The following is a 13,384-nucleotide window of genomic DNA, read 5'->3' as shown; positions in this document are numbered from 1 at the left end:
GGAGATCACAAGTAGGCAGAGAGGCAGGCAGAGAGAGAGGAGGAAGCAGGCTCCCTGCTGAGCAGAGAGCCCGATGTGGGGCTTGATCCCAGAATCCTGAGATCATGACCTGAGCCGAAGGCAGAGGCTTAACCCACTGAGCCACCCAGGCACCCTCTAACCCATGTCTTGATAGGAACATAAGGCTTCTCCTTAGCCAGGGCTCACCACAACCTCCCTGACCAGTCAGGACCGTAAAAGTAAATTACACACAACATTGCAGATGTCGGATATCACGGAGGCCACTTTGCAACAAGGATCTGTTTGGCACACTCACACGGGAGGTTGAGGGAAGAAGACCTGCGTGTCTGTGTGTGTATCCGCTGTGACTTAAAGTTCTCAAAAGGACCTTTATGAGAAGTAATTGAAGCCCTTTAAGAGGATGAGACACTGTGATATTGAAAGTACCTTTATGACGTAATCTAGATGATCAGCCAAGAGGGTTTTCCCGGAACTGCGCTGCATCACGTGGAGAAGGGGAAGTGCATGTCAGAGATGGCCAGCGTGGAGAGGAGGTTTCAGGAAGCTTGTTGTCAGCCTCTCCACTTGGAGAGCCATTCTCGGGAGGAGAGACTTGCCTTGGGAGTTAAAGGGGGAGAGTTTGTGTCAGCTAGAGCCACCCAGCGACAGGATGGGCTGCTTTGGAGGCTCACCTGCTCCCCGGGGGTCCCCTGTGGAGGGCGGCCAGCAGGGAGGGAAGCGGGGCGAGGTCTCGGTACTGCAGGGAGCAGAGAAGGAAACTATTCTGGTTCTGAGATCTTGTCATTTTACACAAAATAAATGCCATCGAAGCTCTAAATGCGAGTCATTTATTTTAATAGATTTTAGTGTACTTCAGAAACTATTACCTATAAAAGATGCCAAGCAGAAAAATACCTTCAGTAGAAAAAAAGTTATTTCGTCTATTGGAAGAACAGACACTTGGAAGTTAGTTAAGGACTCTCGAGTGTCATCGGAATCTATAAAGAGATTTGCTATTTTGGAAAATACTGTAGAAGCATCTAGAAATTCCTAACAATATTATAGCAGTATTTAAATGTAGTTAAAGAGAAGAAATGGGAAAAGCATTTTTCTAATAAGACTGTTAAATTGCCAGAGTTCACAACATGAATGATTTTTCTGATAAAAATGGGGAACTATGAAATGTAACAAAGGTAAGAGCTGAGGCCAGTCACAAAGCAAGCAGGAAGTTAATATCAGGGTCTCAGAATCTTGTGGCAAATGGAGTTATCGACAAAGGCTTGAGCACTGGGCTTGTTCCTGCATTTCCCTGGGATGCTTACATGCCATTTTTTGCACTTATGTACTTTATATTCACTGTTAGAGCCTGAAAATAGATGCTCAATGAATGTCCAGATAACTATGAATTTCAGTGTTACGCTGTGAAAAATCATATTGCAGTTTTTGTTTTAGCTTTGGTTTTCTTGAGCATGAGGTAGAGGAACACTGAACTGTCCCGGTCCTTTCCTTTCTGTTGTCTTAGGTTTTCCTGGGCCAGGCCCTTTTATATTTAAAGAGGGTAAAGGAAGACAGCGTGCTAAGTGGTTCCTTGGGGGTTCCGTGAGTGTTTTTCTTTAAAGAGAAGGAACTTGCTTTTCAAAAGGAAGGGAAGCAGAACTTCTCTACCATGGCTCATTGTCAGCCATGAGACAGCTCAAATCTTATCATGAGTCTTAAATTTAGTATCATTTACATAGGAAATAAAATGCAAAGACGATCACTCGGAAGTGGGCTTATGTAGCATGGAAGAGAATTAGTTTGCGCAAAGGCGGACTTCAGAGTGCAGAGACTGGCTGTGTGTTGGGCTTGCTGTTTGTGAGGATCCTGAAAGCTAATGTGGTCGCGTCAGGTCTTTAAGCCTGCTAGAATTTCTTCTGTAGATTTGTAAACACCCACGTTCATAAAACTGGTAAAGAAGCCTTTTGGGCGGCTAACCTCCAGGTCTGGACTTGCTGCTCTCAGCATATCCCTCATTAGACTTCTCTCCCTGCCCCGGGAGAAGGTATCATTCCGGGTGAAAATTTCATTTCTTGAAGGGGGCGGGGTCCTGAGAACCCGGCTTGAGACGTTTTGACAGCCGACCATTCTGGCACAAACTACTCCAGTGATGGAAGAAAACCCTCCTCTCTCGCACCCCCTTTCCTCTTCGATCTGTACCTCTCCTGCCCTGTCGTCTCCAAAGCAATTCTCCAGAGCTTCGGTGTTTCTCTCTAATTGCCATTAGAGAGAGCCGAGAATCCTTCTCCTTCGCTCTTCTGCAGGCTTCCGAACTATTCTCTTTGACTAAAGTTACTCACTAAAAATTAAAGGGGCTCCGAGGATCAAAAGCTGCGTGTTTTCAGAATGGTGCTGGCACTTGTGTGGGGGTCCTTCAGCAGTGTGAACAGTGAGGGGCAGGAGGAGAGGCAACTGCATGTTTCAGCATTTTCTTGGGGCGGACTTCTCCCAACTACAAGGGAGCCTCACCATGTGGCCTTTTATTAAGCCTGTGGCCTTCTCAAAAGGTTGCCTCTTGCATTCTGCCGAATGCCACCCTGCAGTATAGCGTGAGGAAACCCATACTGACCTCACAGGCTCGCCCCTTCCTCTTTCCCCCATTTATGAAATGCATGGCAACTGCAAGGAAATATCCAGGTTTAATCTGCCTTCTCAGCTTCATTATCTGGTCCTAGAAGTGCATACAGTGGTGCATACTTAATGGAAGTGATTAGCAGGCTCCTACTTCAGCATCAACACAAGCTTCCTCAGAAGGCGGGTCGTGGTGGAAGGGATTCAGTCTGGGCCGGGCACTGTTCTGGGTGCTTGGCTGACAGGAGCTCATTCAGTCCTCCTAATAACCTTAGGTTTCATTTGTGTCTCCATTTTCGGAGGAAGACTAAAGCCCAGCGTAGGTAAGTAGATTGCCCAAGGCCAGGGTCAGAATTAGAACGGGAACCACGCAGCCCAATTCTAGAGTTCAGTTGCTTACTACTGCATCAGTGTCACACCAAAGAAATGATCTGGAAGAAATGTAGAGCATTTGTTCTTCAAGGGCTTTTAGCTCAGCAATTAGATGGTTGAATCACCAGAAAACTGAGCCCCAGGCTTTAAAGCTGGGTCCCCATGATTAGGAAAGAAAGACAGAAGAGAACACTTGTCTTTGGAGTGCAATAGACTAGTTTTGATCTAAATTCTGGTTTTACTAGTTACGTGTTTTAGGCCTGTTAGTAATTTCTCAAGTCCTCAGTTGCTTAATCTTTGAAGTGGGCACATGATCACAGCATCTACTTGGTAGGGTGCTCTTGACGGGAACTTTGGTAATGTGTTCAGAGTGCTGACAGCAAAACATGATCACTCATCTTTTGTGGAAATAGAATCGTGACAAAATGAAGCAGCTGGGGGGGGGGGATCTATTAAAGTGAAATTGTTGAGTAGAAGATACTCAGATGCTGAATTTTCGACAGGGCAAGTCAGTGGTCTGGATTCCATCAATAGATGAGGTTTTCTGCAAGTGTCCTTAGCTTGTGAGGGAGGAAGCATTGTAATGCCGTGTGTCCGGTGCTAATTACTCTGCAGGGAAAATTCAAGTTGTCCCCAAATCTGAATTACAGCAGGGTCCCAGTGTGTCACATCTGCTCTCCCCTCTCCTGATTCTGCTTCACAATGCATAAACTGTGGGGCTAGCATTTACTAATCTCCTTGAGGTCCTTAGAAATGCAAAATCAGTGTAGCCATGGGGAGGGACTTAGGAAAAATCAGGAAGATGGTAATGCTATAAAGATGTGGGGATTCTCAGGGTGCCTGGGTGCCTCAGTGGGTTGACCTCTGCCTTAGGCTCAGGTCATGTTCCCAGGTTCCTGGGATCAAGCCCTGCATAGGGCTCTCCGCTCAGTGGGGAGCCTGCTTCTCCCTCTCTCTCTGCCTGCCTCTCTGCCTACTTGTGATCCCTCTCTGTGTCAAATAAATAAGTAAAATCTTTCTAAAAAAATATTGGGATTCTCCTGGCCAGCCAAGGGTCAACTGCACCCACGGAGTCTGATGCTGGGGGTGGAGGGTTGGGGGAGCGAGACGGGAGCAGGAGGTCTCGCTGGGTTGTGACATGAACTTCTTCTTGCCAATGCCAGAACTTCACTTCAAGTGAAATTATCCAATTTCTACCTCCAGATGGAAAGTTCTCCTTTATTCTCTCTTTTGCCACAGGAACCAGAATCCTACTAACTCAGGCTCTCTCTCTCTCTCTCACTCTTAAAGCCGTCCTTAGAAAATGAGGGGGGGTGGGTATCCCCACATGAGGAAACCCGTCTTTTTATGTAAAGCATCCTGTGTGGCACATTGAGGGTTAAATTTCTGTTGCAGAGAAAGAGTATCAAGTGGCTTTCCAGGAAGATATAAGCCCCAGTTTAGAAACTGCCATTTCTGAAAGGTAAGCCCAATGTACATTAGTTTGCACTGCTTTCTAAGAAAGGAATAACTTGCCGCTCCCTGTGGCCGGGGTTTGGTTCGCTTCTCTCTGTCAGTCTGTCTGTCCGTCATGGATACAATGTGTGGATATCAGGGCGAGGACCTTCGGTCACAGTTAATAAAAATCCCGGGAACACGACAGAGATCCCTTGTACTATAGATCCATTTTACAACAGCTCTCCATTGCTTCGGTCACATAAATCAAAAGGCGAGTGTTTATCTTATCATTCGGAGGCATCGCTTCTCCCGCTGGGTCCTAGCCCCTCCCCTCGTGCCAGTTTCCAGCCCCCCAAAGATGCTTTGTGCCAGAAAGTGCAAGTTGCTCGTTCTGGCTTTATTGATTTTCCCTCTTGGTCTCCTCCTGGCTCCCCCCCAAAGCAAGCGAGAGCAGAGCAAATGGCCCGGGTTCTCCCCCAGTGCCTGACTTGCGTTCGCTGGGAGGAGAGCCGCAGAGGGAGCGCGCGTTCGGAGCGGGCTGCTCTCGCTGCGACCACAGGCTGGTTCGCGCAGGCTGTCCTTCTTCAAAACCGTGCATCCCCTCCCCGAAGCAGCAGGCAGTGTGCCTCCATTCAGCCACATTTGGTATGCATGAGCACGGCTGCAGGGAGAGGGGAGGTGGCTTTCTTAAGAAGGTTCCGTGGCTCAGGCAACGCCACTTGACTAGTCTCCCAAGTTCCAGCAAGCCTCTGCCCTGATGGAATTTGCAGGTGTGGAGATGACCATGGGATGCCAAGGCCGTGGGGGCCCGTTTGTTTTCTAGGCATTGCTCAGGGTTGCAGTTTTTGGTTCTCCTGGTGGAATTTGGAAGGGGTCATGAATCAGACTGATGCTCCTCGTCCCCTAAACTGGACCATCCGGAAGCTGTGCCACGCGGCCTTTCTCCCATCTGTCAGACTTCTGAAGGTACTGTAACTTGCTGCTTTGAATGGCTCTAATTGTGCTTTTCAGGTCTAAATACCCAACTTCGCACTTGGGCTGGGACACACCTTTTGGGGAGCACAAACGCTTATGGTATTGGCTCCATTGCCTAAGGCTGGAGAGAGGCTCTCAGAGGTCTGTCACCCGCCCCCACCCCATGGTGTCAGGAGGAGAGATGGTCTGAGCCACATTGAGAATGAGAGTATGATGGCAGAGAATGGGCTGCCTGAGTGCTCTCCCCCTTCAGCCCCCCGCCCTAAACATCCCTGAAATAGAATTAATTAACTTCTTCGGGAGGGTGGGAACCGTAGTGGGAGTGAAATCTCTTACTCCTGGGTGTTTGGCTCTTCGTTGTGGTTTTTTTTCCCCACCCCGCTCCCTGGGGAAGCCCTTCGACCCACTTTCCCTTTAAATGGAACCTGAGAGAACAAAGGATTCTCCTCACTATTTTAAAAGCCCCGTGTCCTTAGGTGGTCGCTCAGGTAAAGACAAAGAATGAATCTCATCAGTGGGTGACTTCTTAGGCGTCCTTGTTTTTAGAAAGGTGTGATAATTTTCGTCTCTTACGTGAAGCCCTAGTGGGAAAGTGTTGTTAAATATATGTTGAACGTGATCCTTGAGCTTCTGCTCTGAGTTACACAAAAGAATGGGACTACACCTGGGCTCAGAATTGTCACCTTGTGTTTGCAGCACTCCTCTCTCTGGAGGCTGGTATGTTAAAGATCCGGGAAAAGTCCCCACAACTGCGTAATAATTCATCTTCATCATCTGCCACATAGGGAAGAAAAATCCCATGAAATTTAAAAGGTGCAGAAAACAGTATTTTTCCCTAGAGGAGAGAATGTACTAACACTTATTTGGGAAAAGTAGGTGTCTCTGGAAGTCCCACATCCACGTGAAGTTAAAAAGGCAAAGTTCCTTATTCTCTTTTCCGTATTAATATGATACCGTGATGTAATGACCACTGGATATTGAGCCTAATTGACCACAACAGAGGATTAAGGAATTAGTCCTAAATAAATGACACTTGCAGCATTTTTTTTTCTTTTTCCTTTTTTTTTTTTTTTCTTTCTTCTTTGTTAAGGCTGTGGTTTGTTTGGGTCAAGTTAGATATGGACAGTTAGTTCTGTGCAGCTAAGCAGCTCACAAGGGAGCATTACCCACGGTCCGAGTTTTCTTTATCCTGTCCAGCAAAAACCCCATGTTAACTTTGACAAAGGCTGCCCCATGTCCTGTTCAAAGCCCCACCATAATGTTGTCATGGCGATGGTTTGCCTCCCTAAGAGAGTATTGAGGAGGAAAAGCCAATTTGGGAATAAGGAGTGGGAGAGAAGCGTCCTTGGGTGTAAGTGTTTTTGCTGTATAGGAACAACATGTGTGATAGGGCATGAGAGAGAATGAGGCCAGGAAAGGAAACAAATGAATATAATTTTTCCTCCAGAATCACTGTTGAATCAAGGGTCTGGGGCAAAAGATGTCTTGGCAAATCCAACAAGGACTGAGAAAATTGACTCTAGCAATCCCATGTGCAATGAGAAACATTTTTCACTTGAAGGCATTCATTGGCCCTACCCCCCACCCCCCAATAATGCTTTTTAACTTACATAATGACCTTCTTAACAGGCATGTGCAAAATAGCACTCTCAATATATTATTCATTAATACTCTAGTTTTTTTTTTTAAAGGAAAACTTTATTCATCATTCCATAGTCACAAAACCAGCAGAGAAGTATGTGTTTGAGGTAGATTACTTATTTTGAGAACAGCTGTTGTCTTTTTTAATGGAAACCACTGTTGATGCTCTCTACCAGCAGGCATTGTCACTGTTATACCAATACTGTGATTGGTGTACAGTTGGCTCCTACCATGCTTTTTTAACATGGTGCTTTATAACAATTCATCTAATAAAGTGTACTGATGAGTGTCCTTCTGAGTCTCTCAATACATGAAAGACAGGATGTGTGTTACTAGAGAAGTTCCTTTCCAAATGACATCTGTATTTTTGAAAGATCGTACCTATCCTAGGAAACTTCAGATAGTGAACATATTTCAAACTCTTTAAAAAAAGAAAGTGACACCAGATTCTTCCAGCAATACTTAAAAAGAAAGGAAAGCTACTTTGGTTTATTCAGTTTTATATCACCAACGTTCTGGATATGGATTTCATATAGTTTTGTCCTCCTTTGGATTGCTGCTGTCTTACCTGCTTTGCTAGTCCCTGTGTATCCTTGCCCTGCTTTCGTGTTTCCATTTATATATAAATTAGAAGTTCCTGAGTAATCCTTTGCATCTTTTGGTCTGTGTTCTTCCTGGTTTAGTTTATAAATTAAATATTTAGTAACTGTGATTCTTCACAGTTCTTTCTCATTTCCCTCCCCTCCTTTCCCAGTCTCCTCTTCTCCCTCCCCCACACCACTGCCACCATGGTGATTTAGTGGATGCCTTCTCTGGGCATCCCAGAGTCTATGAAATCACAAGCTAACAAACCCAATTCTCCTATTCAACAGGTAATTTTTGGTCTCCTTCCAAGCATTTTTCTGATGTCATATGTTTTTTTTCCAGTGCTCTGACTTGTTGTCAGTAACACCGCAGAGGATGTATGGTCAGATTTTGCTAACCTCGGATCACTCACCCTTTCTCACAGACTGGGCTCAAGCCACCTTCCCTCCCCTCCCTCTCCTTGAGAATGTATATGTTCCTTTGCTAACTTACTTCAGTATCATATTAATATTTAGAAATGGCTTTATAATCCTATTTTCCCTATTTCCTAATAGAAACAGGATACAAAGGAATTAGAAGGGGAAGGCTGGCATCTGAAGCATGAATTAAACTCAATGAATGAATGTTGGAATATACTTATTATTCCTTCTGAAAACATCTCATTTGTTGCTTTGTCCATCTCAGAGCAAATTTTGAACATGCCAACCAACTCACATTTTGAATTTGAGATTGCACTTGGAAATAACATTTGAAAATGAATTTTTGGACAGGCTCGTGGTGATGATAGCCAAAAGACAGAGGCTGTTTTCAAACGGATACATTTCAAATGGGACCCTGTCCAGACTATTTCACTTCAGTTGTCTTTTGCTTCATTCTTGTGTTTTAAGATATCATCTTGCTAATCACAAGAAGTCAAGTTAATTTCAGTGACAGAACGTTCTTAGCATATTTCATATTCATTATTAGGTCTGCCTCTGCTTTTGTTTTATTTGGGAGATTTTTATTTTGGTGACTTAACGATGAATTTGAAGATTAATTTTAGGGCAGAGAGCTTTGTATTGATGTCTCAGTGGACTTATTGAAGAGAAGGCTTCTGAAAATGGATTGCTCTAGGGGAAAGGGAAGCTCTATACTTTGAACAGATTTTAGATACAAACATTTAAGTCAGTTTGTCCTTCAAGACCAAGACCAAGACCTATCATTTTAGGATATTCAGAGTTTTATACTGAGAAGGAATCTGCTTTTGTACTTAGAGCAATGTCAAAATAGATTAAAGAAATTATATTCTGGAGGGTTAGACCTAAACACTGGATCCTAAATGTGTTTTGTTTCTAACCACCTGTGTTACCTTGGGTAACTTACTTAAACTCTTGGTAACTTAGTGCCCTCTTCTTTATTTTATTTTTTTAATTTTTTATTTTTTATAAACATATATTTTTATCCCCAGGGGTACAGGTCTGTGAATCACCAGGTTTACACACTTCACAGCACTCACCAAAGCACAAACCCTCCCCAATGTCCATAATCCCACCCCCTTCTCCCAAACCCCCTCCCCCCAGCAACCCTCAGTTTGTTTTGTGAGATTAAGAGTCATTGGGAGGGAGTGCCCTCTTCTTTAAAATGAATGGTTAGGTCTTGATTTGGATCCAGTGCTAAAGTTCCACGTGGTAAAGGCCACCATCTTCTGTGGGTATGAAAGGACATACTCTCTTAGTTCGTCTGGATTGGATATTCAAATAGAAGAGAACTAGAACATTCAGCAGCTCTTAAAATCATAGAGGACTCTAGCTGCTAAGCTAAGATGTTTGATCATTATCCTGAAAATGATGGAGTACCTCAAAGGGACGTTAGCAGACTTCCAGATTGAGGCATTAAATACATTGTTCTGGCTATACTGTCGGGAATGGATAGAAGATGGTAGGATCAAAAGCTTGGAGGTCAAGTTGGAGACCCAGACAGTTGATGAGGAGGTGGGCTAAGGCAGTAGGAATGGAGGTAACATAAACAGGGCTTAACACTTGATTCATTGTGGCGAAGGGAGGAATTGAGGCTAAGTTCTGAGTTTTGATCTTTGTGCCTCGTTGGTTAGAGGTCCCCCATCTGAGAAGAAGAGTCTTGAGAAGGAAGGACAGACCTTCTCATTTTGTGGTTCCTCTTTGTTGAGTTAGAAAGGGGATGTCAGTTCTTCTAGTGGGATTGAGAAAAGAAATAACCCCATGTCATTGAGGAGTATGAGCCCCAGTCACTGCTTGATCACAGAACACTTTAGCGTGAATAATATGTAATCAGGAATATCTCTTCTAATATATTTTTTTAGATTGTATGCATAGTAAACTGCTAATTTTTTGGAATCCAGTCAAAAGGCTCACGTTTCTCTCTCTTCTCCTTTCTTTCATAGTATTAGCCAAAGGATTAATGAAAGTGAACTGGGTCACAAAAAGGAAGTAATTGAGAGTAGTGATCAAGGTAGTCTACCAGGTGAACATAAATTCTGCTCGATTACTGAGGTTTTCTACATCTATAATTCCTTGTAAGAGTAACCAGTGTCCATCATGCTGTCCCTGAATCATAGTGAGATCCTTACAACAAGATGAATTGAGTCTGTCTTCTGTAGTTGATGCCAGGCATTCTGGAAATTGACTTCCCTTTGATGGTCTTGAACTTGTAGGAAACAATTAGATTGAGATTTCTTTTTTTTTTTTTCCTTAAATTTCTTTTTTAAGATGTTATTTATTTATTTATTTGACAGACAGACATCACAAGTAGGCAGAGGGGCAGGCAGGGAGGAGAAAGCAGACTCCCTGCCAAGCAGAGAGCTCTGGGATCATGACCTGAGCTGAAGGCAGAGGCTTAACCCACTGAGCCACCCAGGTGCCCCTAGACTGAGATTCATTTCAATGTGTGTTTTAAATTTAGCACTTCCACGGTCTCCTTTTCACATCTAAAATCCCGAAGTTTTACATGGCACATAGAGGAATCTCAGTAAACCAGACTGTTTTTGCTTAGCCAGGACGAGGCACTCCTGAGCCACCTCCTCGTGAGCAGTGGTTAAATTTCCAGCACAGAACAGAAAACACACACCTGTTCTATCTAGACATGTTGGTGAGCCGTGGCGAGCAAGGTCAGGGAGTGTCTGAGGGGCCGTTCCACTAAGTAAGTGCCTTCAAGATGAGACACTTGCAGAATCAACTGCTTTTAGGCCAACGCAGTGGGTTGCCAGGGAAAATGTTAAGGGCTACTAATAAAGAAACTTCCGGCTTTTCATCTCGGCAAGCCAGCCTCATATTCCCTTTAAGAAAATGAGAGAGAGAAGAGAAAAAAAAAAAGAAAAGAAAAATGTGCTCAAACTGAAACCCGGGAGAGAGAGAGAGAGAGAGAGAATCTGTCTGGTGTGTTTCAGATGGTGGCTTGATTCCGGCTGCCGAGCACTCACCATGTGACTTGCCTTTTTTGTGAAATGTTCCTCGGGCAGCCTGACGGAAATTCCTGAGGCAACCAGAAACCCTCCTTGTCTCTCTGGAGAGCTCTGTCTTCTGGGGCCATCTCCCACAGAAAAAAAGGCTGAACGTTGTGGTCGCTGGGGAAAGAGGGAGAATGTGGCTGGGAGTCTGAGTCCGGGGCCCACTGGCTCCGGGATGACTTGTGGAGTCCCAGGCAAGCTCTGTCCCCAGGGAGAGGCTCTGCCTTGCTGTAGACCGGACTTCCGGCTGCTCAGGCGAGCACTGCCTCTCCAAGTGGATTTTCCCTCATCTTGTTGGTGTAACCTCAGCTGCAGGTGGCTAGATCGGACCCTTTCTTCCTCTCTATTGCTGACAGGGAAAGGAGTTTGACAGCTCTGGCTGACAAATTAAAAAAAAAAAAAAAGTATTCAGTAAGTGTTTATTGAAGAGTAAAGAAACAGTGCTAGTGTGTGGAATCCTGGGGGTGCTTAGGAATCCCCCGGAGAGCTGGGGAGCAAATGCCCAAGTATACCCCCAAATTAGTAGGTAGGTGGTGGGCCTGGGAATTTGCATTTTAACAAGCTCTTCAGTGATTCTGATGGGAACAGCTCTTAGAAGGACCATGCAAGGAGAAAAGCCGACACAGATTCAGCTCAGCTGGAGGGAAACTAGATTAAATGCCCTTTCCTATGCCGGCATCTGGGCAGAACAGATTTTGTGATAGTCAACAGTGAGAGCAAAAGGTTTTACGTAAACAGTTCCCAGGTTTTCAGAATTTAATCATGAGCAGTCATTTATAGATAAAGAAGCGAACTGAGTTCAGCTGCCCTGTTTTGATGGGTAGATGACAAAACAGTCTGGAGGAAAGGTTGTCCCTCTTTTTCAGTTTCGTTTATTTGTATTTCTCCGTTTTTGTCTCAAGTTGTTCTCAGTCACGGGACATCGGATTTCAGATGTTTCCGTTCTCTGGAATTCACCCGGAGCTTTGTGAACCGGAGCTCCCAGAGACGGTGTGTATGGTGAGAATTCTGCAGTGTCTTGTCTAGGCCCCCTTTATCCTTGCCCTGTGCCCTTCGGATGGCAGAGGTCATTCAAGTGCATGTTCCTTTGATTCCAGTGGGATGTGGTTGTACCAAGTGAGTCGTGGCCTGTTCACTGGGGGGCCAAGGCCAAAGCGGCCATGGCCAATGTCTACAGCGGTAGAGTTGCTCCCCACTCGCCCCACCCACTCTACCCTACAGCCTTCAAAAACCAAGGACAGAGGAGAATCTGGACTGGAACTGGGAGGGGAGGAAGAGAACATTCGGGGCTTTCATTTGGAAAAACCCTTTCAAAGTTAAAATTAATTTTATACTTGAAATGTTTCTTAAAATAATTCCCAATATTAATTCTTAAAGAAGGAAAGCTGAGCTGAACAAATTTTTCTTGGCCCTCAAGCCTAGGGGAAAGATACACTAATGTAACGGCTGTGATGAGTGGGGGCAGACCTAACAAAATCTCTAGGAGAGGGATATTGCATTTTTCTGTTTATCACGCATAATTTATTTTTAAAAACATTTGGAAATGCACCAACCAGGGGCTGCCCTCTACCTCCATTTTCAGAGGCACATGCATAGGAATTGCAGATTTGGGATAGAACTGATAATTTTTACTTCTTCTCCCCCAAATAATTAAAGATTTTTCGAGAGTGGATGGATGGATGACTAGGAGGGAAGGAAGGCAGGAGTGATTCTATTTATAAATCTGTTAACAGCAACACCTTCTATGTTCAATTGCCTTGGAAGAAGATGTATCCACCAAATGAACCCTTGAAGCATTTCTCCAAGTGTGGTCCAAGACTCCCAGTTACAGAATCCATTTCTTGGGATTCCACCCAAACCAACTAAGATCAACACCGGGAAGGACCTTGAGCATTCGCATTTTAACAAGCAATGCAGATGAACCGTATGCATTGTAATATTTCGAAACTCTTGTCTTCTGAAGTGTGACACTTAAGTAAAGAGACATGGACTCATTAAAATCATGCCTCTGGTAGGACCACACCTCAGTATCTGATTTTCATGGTTAGAAATTGAGCACACAGTCTCTCTAAGTGTATATAGACCCGTAATGTTTCCATATCTTGAAAGTCCCCACATTCCTAGAGCATTGGATGACTTTCATAATTGTTTCTTTTTTTTTTTTTAAAGATTTTATTTATTTATTTGACAGAGATCGCAAGCAGGCAGAAAGGCAGAGAGAGAGAGGAGAGAAGAGGTAGCAGGCTCCCCACTGAGCAGAGAGCCCCATGTGGGGCTCGATCCCAGGACCCTGAGATCATGACCTGA

At 44.5% G+C, this 13,384-nt stretch overlaps 1 protein-coding gene across 19 annotated transcripts in view; it reads left to right on the top strand.

Moving 5' to 3' along the window:
• Positions 1-13,384, top strand: part of TRPM3 (transient receptor potential cation channel subfamily M member 3) — a gene marked incomplete at its 3' end in the record, with an annotated part of 782,399 nt that overhangs the window by 289,311 nt on the left and 479,704 nt on the right. For 6 of the 19 annotated variants that reach the window (XM_082696684.1, XM_082696680.1, XM_082696698.1 and 3 more), the window contains exon 1: positions 4,851-5,382. The exons of 10 other annotated variants lie outside the window; for them this stretch is intronic. In XM_082696684.1, the coding sequence (XP_082552810.1) occupies positions 5,206-5,382 (177 nt within the window). In that variant the 5' untranslated portion in view covers positions 4,851-5,205. Of the gene's footprint in view, positions 1-4,850; positions 5,383-13,384 lie in introns of those variants that run through there. 3 more of the 19 variants (XM_082696686.1, XM_082696683.1, XM_082696691.1) reach the window with 1 other exon arrangement.

Source organism: Mustela nivalis (assembly GCF_964662115.1).
Source record: "Mustela nivalis genome assembly, chromosome: 13".
NCBI classification, from domain to species: domain Eukaryota; kingdom Metazoa; phylum Chordata; class Mammalia; order Carnivora; family Mustelidae; genus Mustela; species Mustela nivalis.
This window is presented reverse-complemented; position numbering and strand designations above follow the sequence as displayed.